The 16,398-nt window shown below is 32.6% G+C and overlaps 1 protein-coding gene across 1 annotated transcript; it reads right to left on the bottom strand.

The window, feature by feature from the left end:
- Window positions 1–12,265: 12,265 nt before the first annotated feature.
- N7516_005895 (uncharacterized protein) lies at window positions 12,266–15,218 on the bottom strand (the record flags this gene model as incomplete). The annotated part of the gene is made up of 10 exons (XM_057218615.1): window positions 12,266–12,441; window positions 12,974–12,995; window positions 13,086–13,130; window positions 13,206–13,322; window positions 13,378–13,409; window positions 13,862–13,985; window positions 14,131–14,208; window positions 14,241–14,270; window positions 15,070–15,150; window positions 15,186–15,218. Coding segments are annotated over 10 exons (738 nt in total), but the record flags the coding sequence as incomplete, so codon positions are not given.
- Window positions 15,219–16,398: the final 1,180 nt, after the last annotated feature.

The following is a 16,398-nucleotide window of genomic DNA, read 5'->3' as shown; positions in this document are numbered from 1 at the left end:
ATATAGAAACCTCTTATAGAGAAACCTCCTATAAAGAAATCTCTTATAAAGAAATCTCCTATAGAGAAACCTCCTATAGAGTATCTTCTCGAAATACTCTAGATAAATACTAAGGAGAAGTAGGAATAGCCTATTATATAAGAACTTCTATATTATAAGTAGCTTACTATATATACTATCCTTAATAAATAAAACTATTATATTTACTATCTTTACTATCTTTACCGTTATCCTCCTCGATCGACTAATAAATAACTAAAGACTCTAGAATAGCCTCTAAAACCGGAGATACTACTACCTATTTTCTAGGCTATAGTAGGACTAGCGGAAGTAATAGTCTATCGTCTATATAATTAACTATATAATATCGAATTGTCTTATAAACCTATAATTAAAGAACTAGACGTCGACGTATTAACTAAAGAACTAACTAATAAATTAGCTACTAAATAATCTACCTTTTTAACGGTAAAAAATAAGCTAGTTTAACTTACTTCCGGAAATTTAATTATTAAAGAGGAGATTAATTTTCGATCTCCTATATTCTAGTTAATAGCTTTAGTATAGATAGTATAGTCTATACTCTTCCCGGTATATCTAGACCTACGGAAGCTTACTTCTATTAAATTATAGGTCTTAAAACCTAAATTACTACCTCTAGCTATCTACTAATAATAGAAACCTATAGAACTAGCTTTAGTCTAATTATAACCTTCGGACCTTTATAAGATTATTTGCTTTTCTTAATTATAAAATCTAAAATATATAGACTACCTTCTTTATAAAATACTCCGGTATTATTATTTAAATTAGGATCCTTAGATACCGGCTTTCTAGCTAAAATACCCCTCTTTAGATTATTATCCGATCGAGAAGAGTTAAGATTAAGTTTATTAGAAAAAGTAATATCCCGTAAACGAATAATCTCCTTCGAAGTAGGATTCTATATCTTAAAAATATAACTATTCTTACTTTTATAACTAACTAGGTATCCTTTAAATATATAAGTAGCTAATTTCTCTAATTAAATACGTATCTCCCTTAGAATATAGATAAATATAATAGTACCCTATATATAAAGATATTTTAAATTAACCTTCGTCTTACTAAGACTAAGGCCCTCCTATTAGGAGATAATCGGTATCTTCGTAGTTGTCAGGTGAAATACAGGCTATGCAGGAATGAATGTTAACCTCAAGGGATTAATATTATAGACTCTGGAGAGAAAGAAAAGAAGAGAAGAAAAACTAGCTACTGTCTAACAATATCCTGAGTTCTGTGGGTCAGGATCACCTACGGCCCCACATGGCCGTCACGTGACTCCAACACCCCCTTTAGGACGAAGACTGTCACCATATCTCTTTGTCTCCACCAATAAAAACTCTCCATTTTGTTTTCTCATTTTCCACCATTTCCTACACAATGTAAATCTGCATCCACCCGTAAACTTCAGTATATAGATCAATTAAGACCTAATATCTAGATGAACTTTGTATATGCTTCTTTGTCAAGCGCTTTTATAAACCCGTCGGCGACGTTGCTCTTCGTCTCGACGCGCCGTAAATCGATCTTCTTCTAGAAAATAGCGTCCTTAACGAAAAACCACTTCATATCAAGCCAACGTATACTGTTCTTATACGATTTCTTGCCTATCAGTAACTAAGTATTGATATTATCTATTAAAATAACAATTGGATTGCCTACCTTAAGAAGATTAAGTGCCTTAGCAATCTTTAAAATCTACTAAGCATCCCTAGTAGGTCGATCTAGAGTATACTATTCCGTAGCTATCGACGATAGAGTTATAATACTTTGTTTCTTCGAGTACTAAATAATAGGTGCGCTACCGAAAAACTAAATAGTACCCTCTATCGATTTTAAATTATACCAATTACTATACGAAGTATCGGTATACGTAAAGAACGAGGTATTATCTACCCCTCCTAGCGTTATACTAAGGTATATTATATTACTAAGATACCTATAGATAGTACGGACTACCTATAAATCGTTAGTAGTCGGAGAAGCAGAATAATATTATAACTTTATAATACTAAATTTAATATTAGGCCTAGTTTCAACTACTAGCTAGTTAAGTCTACTAACCAAAAACCTAAACAAAATATACCCCTCCTGATCTAGAAGAGCGTCGGGATCCTTATTACCGTTATCCTATTTATAGTTTAGAGAAAGCGGAATCGAGATTAGAGAATATACCTATATCTCTGCTAAGCGAAGTGCTTCTAGATAGTATACCTATTATGTTATCCGAATTATTCTCTTATCATAATCCCGGATAACGGCACTACTAAGAAAACGGGATAGTTCTCCTATATTCTTAATCTCGAACTAACCCTTTACCTACTAAAAAATCATCTCGACCTCTCCGTCGGTCGGAGCTATACTAATAAAATCATTAATATAAATAAGAAGAAACCACGTTAAACTATTATATATCTTAACGTAGATATATAGATTATTATCAAGAGTATAAAACCTAATCTTAACTAGTCTTCTATCAAGTTCCTTATTCTATAAAGCTACCGAATCATAAAGGCTAAACAATACCTACCGTAACTAACAAACCTAACCTTTACTTCCGATATTAGATTCGGAGTATTTAAAACCTACTAGTTGAACGATATAGACTGTCTCCTAATCTTTACGAGAAGCATTAAGATACGTAGCTACTATATCAAACTAACGCTATTTATAACCTCTCTGCGTAATAAGTGTAAAGATAATCTTTATAAGAACGTTCTAAATAACCGGAGTATAGAAGATTAAATCCTCCTTCTTCTACTAGTAGTTACTACAAACCACCTAGCGCGCTTTAAAACTATAAATAAGGTTGTCTTTCGTCACTTTAAGATCAAAAACCTATTAACTCGGCAGAGGCACTACCCCTAGCGGCTTATAAACGACATCAAAAGTTCTTTTCGTATAAACGTTGTCAAACTAATCTTCTATCGCTACTTACCAGCGGTCTAAAAATCGAGAATTTATCGCCTTATTATAAGACTAGGGAATAACAACGTCCTTAACGTATAAAGGCTTACCGTTATAAATAAAAGGAGTACTCTGTTTCGTAATAACTCTCGACTTTATAAGTCTCCCCCTACCTTAATTACTATTATTACCTAATCCTTTATTAGCACTATTATTACCCTATAGAACGTCCGGTTCTACAACGATTCGCTTCGGTTAACTCGATAGTCTCGGTTTCGGTTTCGGTTTTGTTCTCGGAATCGATATGGTCTCGGTAAGTTCCGTAGGAAAACCGTATCGTTTAAGCGATCGTCTCGTCCGGCTCGATCGTCGGGGAATAAAGTATTTCGGTAGAACAGAAGCTATCTCGGTAATAGAACTATCGGTAATTGTTTTAACTAAGACCTCCCGAGGTAATTCGACCTCGGAAACTGTCTCTATATATAGTTCAAAAATAGGCTTAGAAACCTAATAAGAACTAGGCTAAACTACTGCCTACTCTTCCTCTAAAACAATAAGATTATAAACCTCCTATATAGAAATCTCCTATAGAGAAACCTCTTACGGAAAAATCTCCTATAAAGAAATCTCCTACGGAGTATCCTCCCGGAATACTCTAGGTAAATACTAAGGAGAAGTAGGAACAGCCTATTATATAGGAACTTCTATATCACGAGTAGCTCGCTATATATACTACCCTTAATAAACAAAACTATTATATTCACTATCTCTACCATTGTCCTCCTTAATCGACTAGTAAACAACTAGAGACTCTAGAATAGCCTCTAAAACCGGAGATACTACTACCTATTTTCTAGGCTACGGTAGGACTAGCGGAAGCAATAGTCTACCGTCTATATAATCAACTATATAACGTCGAATTATCTTATAAACCTACGGTTAAAGAACTAGACGACGACGTATTAACTAAGGAACTAACTAATAAATTAGCTACTAAACAACCTACCTCTTTAGCGGTAGAAGGTAAGCCGGTTTAACTTACTTCCGGAAATTCGGTTGCTATAGTAAAGATTGATCTTCGATCTCCTATATTCTAGTTAACGGCTTTAGTGTAGGTAGTATAGTCTATACTCTTCCCGGTATATCTAGACCTACGGAAGCTTACTTCTATTAAATCATAGATCTTGAAACCTAAATTGCTACCTCTAGCTGTCTACTAGTAATAGAAACCTACGGAACTAGCTTTAGTCTAATTACAACCTTCGGACCTTCGTAAGGTTGTTTGCCTTTCTTAATTATAAAATCTAGAACATACGGACTACCTTCTTTATAAAGTACCCCGGTATTATTATCTAAATCAGGATCCTTAGATACCGGCTTTCTAGCTAAAACACCCCCCTTTAGATCGTTATCCGATCGAGAAGAGTTGAGATCAAGTTTATCGGGAAAAGTAACGTCCCGTAAACGAACAATCTCCTTCGAAGTAGGATTCTATACCTTAAAGATATAACCATTCTTACCCTTATAACCAACTAAGTGTCCTCTAAATATACGAGCAGCTAATTTCTCTGATTAAATATATATCTCCCTCGGAATATAGACAAATATAATAGCACCCTATATACGAAGATGTTTTAAATTAACCCTCGTCTCACTAAGACTAAGGCCCTCCTACTAAGAGATAATCGGTATCTTCGAAGTCTTTAGATTAACCAAACGATTATAAATATAAATTACGGTATCCACTCGGTAAGGCTAAAGCTATTTAGGAAGCTTAGCGTCTATATTTATTATACGTTAAATCTAGTTAATATAACCACCTATACGCTCCGCAACGCTATTCGGTTTAGGTATATAGGTAGGCGTAATTTTAAAAACCATACCTTCTTCCTCTACCTATATCTAAAACTTATAGAATTTAGTTCCTCCGTCAATCCGCTAGAAAGCTAGATAACGTCTACGAAGAATCTTCTGTCTCTTATAGAAAGCAATTATATAAGGTATAATCTCCTCCTTAGTTCGAAAGCACGGTCCTTCGGTATATCGAGTACAGTTATCGACAATTAGCACCTAATAACGTTTACTATAAGGTCTAGGTAGGTTTATGGTTTATATATCCGTATAAAACTTTATACCTAGCTTCTCTACACGTCGTTATATATCCCGAGAAATCTGCTTCTTAGCTTTACTAAGTTGATAAGCTTCGTAGTCAAAGTTATAAAGTTCAACCTAGTCTCCTTCCTCTAGAAGAATAGTATTAGAAAGAGAAGCTTTAATATACGGTCTTCCTATATAACCAAGTTGACGATAAATTTCGTAAGTCGAAACAGACTTATTAATTCGATCAAACTCTTCATCTAAATCCGAGTCTAAATCAGAAGAATTCGGTTTATAGAAGTAAGTCGTTTGAATAGAAGATTATTATGTCTTCTCTAGAATCACTCTTTAATAGAGTAGGCTATCAATCTAAGGTAAACCATTGAACCGTTTTACTAAACCAACTTCCTCCCTATTCTTATAAACTAGTTTTGAAACAATTAGATTATAGTAGATACTGTAATCCGCTTTAAGAGTATTAGATAAAAGTAGACGATCGTTAGTTGCCGTATTATAATAGGCATTAATAAGAATCATCTTAATCTTACCTTCCGAATTCTTAATTTAAATCGGCGCCTTACTATAACTAATTACTAATTAGACCTTACTATTAGCATTCGTATAGCTATATAGCTCCTTACTAGGCTTATAAGTTAAGTATTCGTAGAAGTCCTTACGATACCTAGTAATCGTTTTGGAAGTACCACTATTAATTATCTAGTTGTCCTCCGAAGAACGAGCTATATTAGCACGAGCAATACCAGCCTTACCTTTTCCTTTACGTATAGTTGTATAGCACTAAGTATTACTACGCGGCTTCTATCCCTCTATAGGCAGATCCTCTATTAGGTAGAAATATGTCTTAGTAGGATATCTAGTATATCTATAGTAGGTATATTCTAAACTATTTATATATTGTGGCTATTAATTACGCTGCTATTCCGCCTATTCGTCAATCGACTTGCCCTTAAGCGGCGTATTCTTCGTACCTTAATACTGTTCCTTCTAATCACTTTAATTATCTTTATTGTTATTATCCGATCTAGAGTTATATAAACCACTTCTACGACCTTTGCTACCACGGCCTCGACCTCTTATTCTACCTCCGCGTTAATTATTATTATTATTGTTCCGCGTAACGTTAGTAGAAGCTTCCGGGTCGAACGATAACGAAGCAGGAATATCGCGTACTTTAATCGTTAATGCCTTATATATATCGCTAAAAACCTCCTTTGTAACGGAATCTAGCATCTTGTCTTTCAAAGTCTCGTAGGTAAACGTAACCGATTTAAGTTTACCCTCTAGTTATCGAAGCATTATAAATAACGCTCCGAATAGGTAAGGTTCGACTTTATATATACTAAGCTAGTTATATTAGGTCTAGTAGGTATTAATATAGTCCTTAGTAGAACTAAAGTATAATCTCTTTATCTCGTCGAATTTAATCACCTTACGTCTTACGTTATTAATAACACTAGTACTACGAACAATAGACTCGACTTCACGTAGTATATAATCGGCGTAAATCGGGAAACTATTCATATATCCTTTAAGAGTTATAATAATCTTCTAATCTAGAAGACCTTCGATCTATCTACTAGAAATCTTCGACTAGTATCTCTATAGATCGTAATTAGGATCGAATTCGGTAGGATAAGGAAGATTGTAGTCGGCGACCTAATCGATTCGCGCTATACTCAATCTATTAACAATCTGTCGTTTCTACCTTACTAGATTATTACTATTAAGAGCCAATTTAACACCCTTATTAAGCTTAATCTCCTTTACTTCCGGAAGATCAGTTCCCTATATACGTATCCGTCTAATAGGACCACGTTATTGATATTGCTATCCCTAACTATTAGAAATAGGATTGTGTTACTAGCGAGAAGTAGGGAGAGAACGTAAGGAACCTTCTCCTCCGTTATCGTTATTATCGTAGGAACTAGTCATTTTAACTATACGTCGAGTGTCCGTCTTCGGTCTCGATCGAAAGAAATACGCGAATCGGTACCGTCCGTCGCGTCGATAAGGTAACCACGGAAAACGAAGCTTCCTAGATAATTAGAATAATAAAAATATTAACTCACGATAAGATCGTCGATAAAAATCAATAATAGGATCGACAGTCGAAAAGTAGAGATGCGGAACGGGCCGAAAAACGCGTCCCATAAAAGAAAAATGAAAACTCTGATTGGTTGAAAATTTCAACGAAAAGATGCTCGGAGTCGTACGAGCAAGGGCTTATAACCTATCAGGTGAAATACAGGCTATATAGGAATGAATGTTAACCTCAAGGGATTAATATTGTAGACTCTGGAGAGAAAGAAAAGAAGAGAAGAAAAACTAGCTACTGTCTAACAATATCCTGAGTTCTGTGGGTCAGGATCACCTGCGGCCCCACATGGCCGTCACGTGACTCCAACAGTAGTCTTCGGATTAACTAAATAATTATAAATATAAATTATAGTATCTACTCGGTAAGGCTAAAGCTATTTAGGAAGCTTAGCGTCTATATTTATTATACGTTAAATCTAGTTAATATAATTACCTATATACTCCGTAATACTATTCGGTTTAAATATATAGATAGGCGTAATTTTAAAAACTATATCTTCTTCCTCTACCTATATCTAGAACTTATAGAATTTAGTTCCTCCGTTAATCCGCTAGAAAGCTAGGTAATATCTACGAAGAATCTTCTATCTCTTATAGAAAGTAATTATATAAGATATAATCTCCTCTTTAGTTTAAAAATACGGTCCTTCGGTATATCGAGTATAGTTATCGATAATTAGTACCTAATAACGTTTACTATAAGATCTAGGTAGGTCTATAGTTTATATATCCGTATAAAACTTTATACCTAGCTTCTCTATACGACGTTATATATCCTAAGAAATCTATTTTTTAGCTTTACTAAGTTAATAAGCTTTATAATTAAAGTTATAAAGTTCAACCTAGTCTCCTTTCTCTAGAAGAATAATATTAGATAGAGAAGCTTTAATATATAGTCTTCCTATATAACTAAGTCGACGATAAATTTCGTAAGTCGAAATAGACTTATTAATTCGATTAAACTCTTTATCTAAATCTAAGTCTAAATTAGAAGAATTCGGTTTATAGAAGTAAGTCGTTTAAATAGAAGATTATTATTATATCTTCTTTAGAATCACTCCTTAATAAAGTAGGCTATTAATCTAGGGTAAACTATTAAACTATTTTACTAATCTAACTTCCTCCCTATTCTTATAAACTAGTTTCGAAATAATTAAATTATAATAGATACCGTAATCCGCTTTAAGAGTATTAGATAAAAGTAAACAATCGGTAGTTACTATATTATAGTAGGTATTAATAAGAATTATCTTAATCTTACCTTCCGAATTCTTAATTTAAATCGGCGCCTTACTATAACTAATTACTAATTAGATCTTACTATTAGTATTTATATAGCTATATAGCTCCTTACTAGGCTTATAAATTAAGTATTTATAGAAGTCCTTACGATATCTAGTAATCGTTTTAAAAGTACTACTATTAATTATCTAGTTATCCTCCGAAGAATAAGCTATATTAGTATAAATAATACTAGCCTTATCTTTCTCTTTATATATAGTTATATAGTACTAAGTATTACTACGCGGCTTTTATCCCTCTATAGATAGATCCTCTATTAGATAGAAATATATCTTAGTAGGATATCTAGTATATCTATAGTAGGTATATTCTAAATTATTTATATACTATAGCTATTAATTATACTACTATTCTGTTTATTTATTAATTAATTTACCCTTAGGCGGCGTATTCTTCGTACCTTAATACTATTTCTTCTAATTATTTTAATTATCCTTATTATTATTATCCGATCTAGAGTTATATAAACTACTTTTACGACCTCTACTATTATAACCTTAACCTCTTATTCTACCTCCGTATTAATTATTATTATTCTAAGCGACGTTAGTAGAAGCTTCTAGATCGAACGATAACGAAGTAGGAATATCGCGTACTTTAATCGTTAATACCTTATATATATCGCTAAAAACCTCCTTTATAACGGAATCTAGTATCTTATCTTTTAAAGTCTCGTAGATAAACGTAACCGATTTAAGTTTACCTTCTAGTTATTAAAGTATTATAAATAATACTCTGAATAGATAAGATTCGACTTTATATATATTAAACTAGTTATATTAGGTCTAGTAGATATTAATATAATCCTTAGTAAAACTAAAGTATAATCTCTTTATCTCGTCGAATTTAATTACCTTATATCTTACGTTATTAATAATACTAATACTACGAATAATAGACTCGACTTTATATAGTATATAATTAGTATAAATCGGGAAACTATTTATATATCCTTTAAGAGTTATAATAATCTTCTAATTAAGAAGATCTTTAATCTATCTACTAGAAATCTTCGACTAATATCTTTATAGATCGTAATCGGGATCGAATTCGGTAGGATAAGGAAGATTATAGTCGGCGACCTAATCCATTCGCGTTATACTTAATCTATTAATAATCTATCGTTTCTATCTTACTAGATTACTACTATTAAAAGCTAATTTAATACCCTTATTAAGCTTAATCTCCTTTATTTCCGGAAGATTAGTCCCCTATATACGTATCTATCTAATAGGACTATATTATTAATATTATTATCCCTAACTATTAGAAATAGGATTATATTACTAGCGAGAAGTAGGGAGAGAATATAAGGAACCTTCTCCTCCGTTATCGTTATTATTATAGGAACTAGTTATTTTAACTATACGTCGAGTACCCGTCTTCGGTCTTAATCGAAAGAAATACGTAAAGCGGTACCGTCCGTCGTATCGATAAGGTAACTACGGAAAACAAAGCTTCCTAGATAATTAGAATAATAAAAATATTAACTTACGATAAGATCGTCGATAAAAATTAATATTAACGATAGGATCGACAGTCGAAATATAGAGATACGAAACGGGCCGAAAAAACGCGTCCTATAAAAGAAAAATAAAAACTCTAATTAGTTAAAAATTTCAACGAAAAGATACTCGCAGTCGTACGAGCAAGGGCTTATAACCTATTAGATAAAATATAGGCTATATAGGAATGAATGTTAACCTCAAGGGATTAATATTATAGACTCTAGAGAGAAAGAAAAGAAGAGAAGAAAAACTAGCTACTATCTAACAATACCCTGAGTTCTGTGGGTCAGGATCACCTGCGGCCCCATATGGCCGTCACGTGACTCCAACACCTAGCCTCTACTAGTAATATATCTATTATTCCTCTACTTCTCGATAGATAACCCGAGGGTTATCTACTATATATTATAGGAACCGGATAAACTCTATATAGATTTTTAGTACCTTAGATTTAGTAATATAGGATTCCTATACTATTATTATATCGCTATTAAGGACCTCGACCCCCCTACCTATCTTCGTAATATTATCTTTAAAGTAATACGGGTATTAGCCGAAGTGGTTATTTAGGCGCGTCTACCACATCTTATACTCTTAGAGTATTTTTCTAGAGTATTTTACGATACTCGTTAGGCACGGAGGACATCTCGCACTTAATATACGGTATACTAGGGGGACTCCGAAGCTTATTTCGTTGTCTTCTTCCCTATTATTATTAAGATCTATATCTACTAACGACGTTATTCTTATTAGAGGAACACTTAGCTTAGCCTTCGTATTCAATTCCGCTATACGTTTCTCTATCTACGCTTATATCTCTAGATACTCTTTAAGTTCTTTAAGCTATTATACGCGGGTCTTTACTACCTTTAAACCCTTAGTTTATTCGTTATCTTCGACGGTCGTAATAGAGATTGGTTCTTCCGCGATAGATTCGGTCGGGTTCGTAGAATCTACCTATACCCTTTCGTATTTACCTTCGGGGAGGCCGAGGTCTATTTCGAAGTTGTCTTCTATAGCTACCTCCGGCGTCTCCTTACTTTGTTCCGTGGTTACGCGGGTTCGGCGTATAGGCACTATGTTTTGCCAGTGGCGGTCCGATCAAAAATAAGATAGTTTAGAATATAAAGACCCACTATAAAGGGTCTTATAAAGGGTATGATCAGAGTGCCAAGGGCATATACAATACGAATTACTACTACGAAGCAATTGCAACTAGCACTACGTATGTATTCAAACTAAACTATGAACCTTTTATCCATAGTTCCAAATCCACTAGTTATGCAATGTGCGTAGCCTAAGCGAGATCATGTGCATTGGACCCATATATCTCGCAGGCCATTGATATGTCTGCGCAGGTCCCGAAGACCTCCGAAGGTCCACCTTGAAGGTGCCATCTCGGGTCCAGGCGGGTTCTGCACCTTACTTTGTATGGTGCAGGACGTGACATTATCAGCACTTTAGCAGATAGTATATTATAGTCTATAGTGGACTATAATATTTCCAGTGGGGAAGTAGTATTAGGTAAGCTTATATCTTATATAATCAGGTTATATAAGATATAACAAAGGATATACTTAGCTAGTGAAGCAATTAGAGTCGGTAAACACGTTGATTGTTGTTATTCATCTTAATTAATATGTTGGCTAGTAGGGAGAGCTAATCCCTTATATAGCTAGTTAGGAGTAGACTTCCGCAAAACCCAACTGGACCCGGACCCAACCCGGACCCAACCCGGGCTGGGTTGGGTTTTGGGTCGAGATCTCCGACCCAGTACTAGGTTCTGGGTCGAACCCTTTAACCCAGTACTAGGTTGGGGCCCCAAATTAGGTCGTAAACATTACAAATATACCAAGATCTCGGATTATATTAGTTATACGTTTTCCAGCTGTAATTTTGAGTATTTGACCTACGTTTAGCGCGGTGAATTTAGGGTCTAGTAGATCAAATTCGACTACATGATCATTAGATTAGATTTGTGTCTATTCTTATTACTAATAGTATTCGAAGATATTATCCTCCCTACTTTTCCGTTTCCGTCCTAAGGCCCGAATCTACGTCTAGTTCGGTAGTAATAATAGATTAGGCCAAGCATTATATTCACCGGCACTTATAGACGCCTCCTCTAGTTCTATAAGATCCTAGTTCTTATCCTAACTATATATCTTAGCTTCCTACTCCTCTATATCACTTATTAGATCGTCCTTAATTAGGTCAATCTTCCCCTCCTTCTCTTCTTTCGCTGCCTCGATCTTATCCTACGTAAAATACTCCTTAAGAAGCTTCGCCTCCTACTCCTCTATATCAAATCTTAACGTATAAAGGAATATTATTAAATCTTTAATAGTCTTTAACTTTATTCTACTACGGCGATAGTAGCAGATATCCCGAGCGGTATTAAATAGACGTTTAACCCCTACGCTAGTTACTAGGAACGAAAGGGTATCTCGCGTAAGTATAGCGATAGCTAGGAAGTAAGATTAGTATTCTTTCTAGAAAGTAAGGGGATTTATAGAAATAGTATCTATTTATTTAGTATTAGGTTACTAAAAGGAATTAATAATTAGGTTTACTTACTACTATTAAAATATTAACTTATTTTATTAGATACTAGAAGCCGTACTAGATCTTTACTAGGTCTAGGCCTAGTAAGTATTAAATTAAGTATTAAGTAGACTTCGGCACAACCCACTCTAACCCGGACCCAACCCAACCCAACCCAAAATGGGTTTTGGGTCCATTGCTTCGACCCAACGATGGGTTTTAGGTTATGAGCTATAACCCAAAACCCATTAGGTAACCCATTAGGGCCCTAATATAGTATAAACTAGACAAATAGACTTCTAGCGTATAACTATATAATTAATGCATTTTTTGCTTATAATATTGAGTATTTTACTTATAGCGCTCTTCTAGAATAAATTGAGAATAAATTAAATAATTGAATTAGAATATATTTCTCTAATATTGCTTAAAATCCTTATCTACCCTACTCTTACGCTTCCTTCCTAAGGCCCGTCTCTAAGTTATAGTCTCTAGTAACTCTAGCTCTATTACCTTTATATCTATATCTATTAAATAAAGAGATATCTCTTATAGTTTATTATCTACCCCCTCTTCCTCTTTATTATTACTAATTAGGTTAAGCTTAGTATCCTTTATATATTTATCGTTCTACTCCTTCGCCGACTTAATCTTAGCTAATATAAAAAACTACTCTAGCTACTTTACCTTAATATCCTTAATATTAAATCTTATTATATATAGAAATAATATAAGCTCCTCGATTATTTCGGATTTTAGACGACTATAGTAGTAGTAATAAATATCCCGAATAATATTAAAAAGCTATTCGATATTAGTACTAGTTACTAGAATAAAGAGAATATCGCGAGTAAGTAACGCGATTATAAGGAAACGAGATTAGTTCTCCCGCTAGAATTAAAGAGGTTTAATATTAATTAGATCTAGTAATATAAATATATTAGTATTATCCTATATAAAGAAGAAATAGATTATAAATATACTACTATTAAGATATTAAGTTATCTTATTACTAGCTAGCTTTACGGATATCTTATTACTCTTTAGTATCTTATTTAGTCTAGAACTAGATAATATTATTATTAGAGTATTAGTCGATCCTTAATTTATTATAAGACGCTCTTAATATAGAATTAATAATTCTTAGAACGATTTCTAATAGATATTACGCTAGTAAGGCTCCTAATTATTAGATTAAAAGAACTAAAATCTATTATTAAATACTAGTATTATCCTAATTATATAAATATATCTTTTAAGATTATCGGTTTAAGAGTAGTACTTATTAAGTTTTAAGCGACTAGCTATAAGTCCTTTAAATATATTTAATTTCTATAGAATACGCTTATATTTAAGTAGCGTCTCTACTTTAAAAAAGTAATTAAAGAGGGTATTATAAATCTTAAAGATAAGATATATAGTAATCTCCTTTATCTTTAAGAGCTCTATTATATAATTAAAGAATAGCTAAGTAATTTATAGAAGATAGTTAATTTAACGTTATTCTTAATTATTAAGTAATATCTCCTTATAATTATACTCTTTATAGAAGGGCTAGAAGAAACTATATAGTCTCTTTATATAATAAAGTATTAAGAAGGTAGAATTCTACCGAGTCCTTATATCTTAGATTAGAATAAGCTAAGATCCCTTTTCTTAAAGTCGGAGAAAGGCCGCCTAGCGTTACGGACTTATATAGATATATATAATAAGATAACAGACCTTATTTAAGGTATAGGAGATCCTTCGTATCTAGTACTAAATATTTGCCTTTACTATAGATAACTTCTAATTAGTCTACTTTATTTCTATATTCTTATTTAGAGGGATAGCCTTTAAACGATTAAAGAGCTAATTTAAATAAAGCTAAATAATATAGGTAAGATAGGGTATTTAGATTACTATTATATCGCTAGAGAGCGCCTACTAAATAGCTTTAATTATTATCTTATTATTAGTTATATTATTAGTTATAACTCTAAATATTTAATCCTAGATCTTATACTTAACTAAAGTTTTAAGGAATATACTACTTAGATTTAAACCAGTATAAGAACTATAAAGTAGTTTAAATCTAAGTAGAACCTCTTAGTATACTTAGTTATTATTAATAAAATAGCTAGTAATAGTTATAAATACCTAGTTATATAAAGAGGTCTAATAATCTAATATAATCGAGATTTTTACGTTATCGGGTAGTATTTAAAGGATAGATTTCTATCGTTCTATAATAATATTACGTAAACGGCGACGTATTATAGTAGTAGAAGATATCGGAGGGAGAGATAATATAGAACGGGCTAATCGGAATAGCTTATAAAATATTAGATATTCGATAAGGTAAAATAGAAGTCGATTAAGGGTAAGAAATTAGAGAAAATACTCTTCCTATACTAATTATAAAAAGGAAGCCTCTAGTAAGCCGTAATCCTATATATTTAGGAGTATTAGGGAAATCGGATAATTAAATAAAGAGGTAAGGAGATACTACTTTTTAAAGGAACTAGGTAATTTCTCCTTTTCCTTTTTATTAAGCTTTACGATAGCCTACTATCTTTAAATACTTTAATATTATTAATATATTATAATAGCCCTTTCCGCTAAGTAATAGAGAATAAGGATACTCTAGGATCTTTAAGTAGCGTTTATATATAATCTTTAGCGTACTATCTTTAGTATAGGCAACTTATTCGAAGTTACTCTATATATTTAAATTACGATTTAAATCCTAGGAAATCTTACTTTTCTACCTATAGTCGGTTTATAGCTACTACTTAACCTATTCTTTATATACTATATTATTATAAAGTATATATACCTTTCTCCGATCGGGGCTAACGCGAGTAAGAGAGTATAAAATTAGTAGAAGGTGTGACGATCTGGAAGAGATTCTGCCAGTTGACTCCGCCTATAGAGATTTCTGATAGAGGATTCCGCCTAGGTTCGATGTTTGTATTCCTCTAGTGTTTGTAGGACCCACACCCTATAACGACATTAATAGTCCTGCCTATAGATTTCTTTCTTCTTTTCTTTTTTCCCCTCTATACTTAATATTCTAGTTGAATATACTTTTTTGTTAAAGAACCGGCTAGTAATATAATATTAGATATCTTTTAAATCTAATAAGTAGTACGACTATATAGATCCCTATTATAGTAGATCTCGGTCTAGCTTACCTACTTTCCGTTCCTTAGTACTATATAGCTAAGATACTTAAACTAAACTTTATCTAACTAATTATAATAGTTAAGATACGATAGAACCCTATAAATCGCGGTAAGTAGCCGGTTACTACTATACTTAATAAAGAAGAGATTAATAATCGGATAATCGATATATCGACGCCGAAGAACTTATATACTAAGAGACTAGTAGATACTAGTAAATATAATAAAGATAATAATAACGTAGGAGAAGGATTATCCTCTATACGCGAATAATTATAAAAGACTCCGTCGAAAGAGAGATTCCGAAAACTTACTCGTTAGTACTAACGATTAGAGTAGGAGAACTAGAAGTTAAAAAATAAGATTATAATACTTCTTAATAAGAGAATTAATATTAATAAACTTACGATTAAATATAATAAGGCGATTACTTACCGCGATTTTATAATCTATAAATATAGAGACTTAGCTTTCCGTCTTCTCTCTATCTAGAACCCGAATATTACTAACGTTAGCGTATTAACTATAAAGGCTAATATTAATCGGAAGATAACTAAAATACTTAATATACCGATATTTAATAATAATAAAAAAATAAGATTCGAAATCTAAAAGATAGTTATTCGATAGAAGCTAAAAGTTAATATAGACTATTACCCTTTTTCTATTTACTAGAAGCTCTATATATAAAATTAATATAAAAGTAAGGCCTA

This window comes from Penicillium verrucosum, assembly GCF_028828655.1.
Source record: "Penicillium verrucosum strain IBT 35672 chromosome Unknown utg000002l_segment0_segment0, whole genome shotgun sequence".
In the NCBI taxonomy this organism is placed as follows: domain Eukaryota; kingdom Fungi; phylum Ascomycota; class Eurotiomycetes; order Eurotiales; family Aspergillaceae; genus Penicillium; species Penicillium verrucosum.
This window is presented reverse-complemented; position numbering and strand designations above follow the sequence as displayed.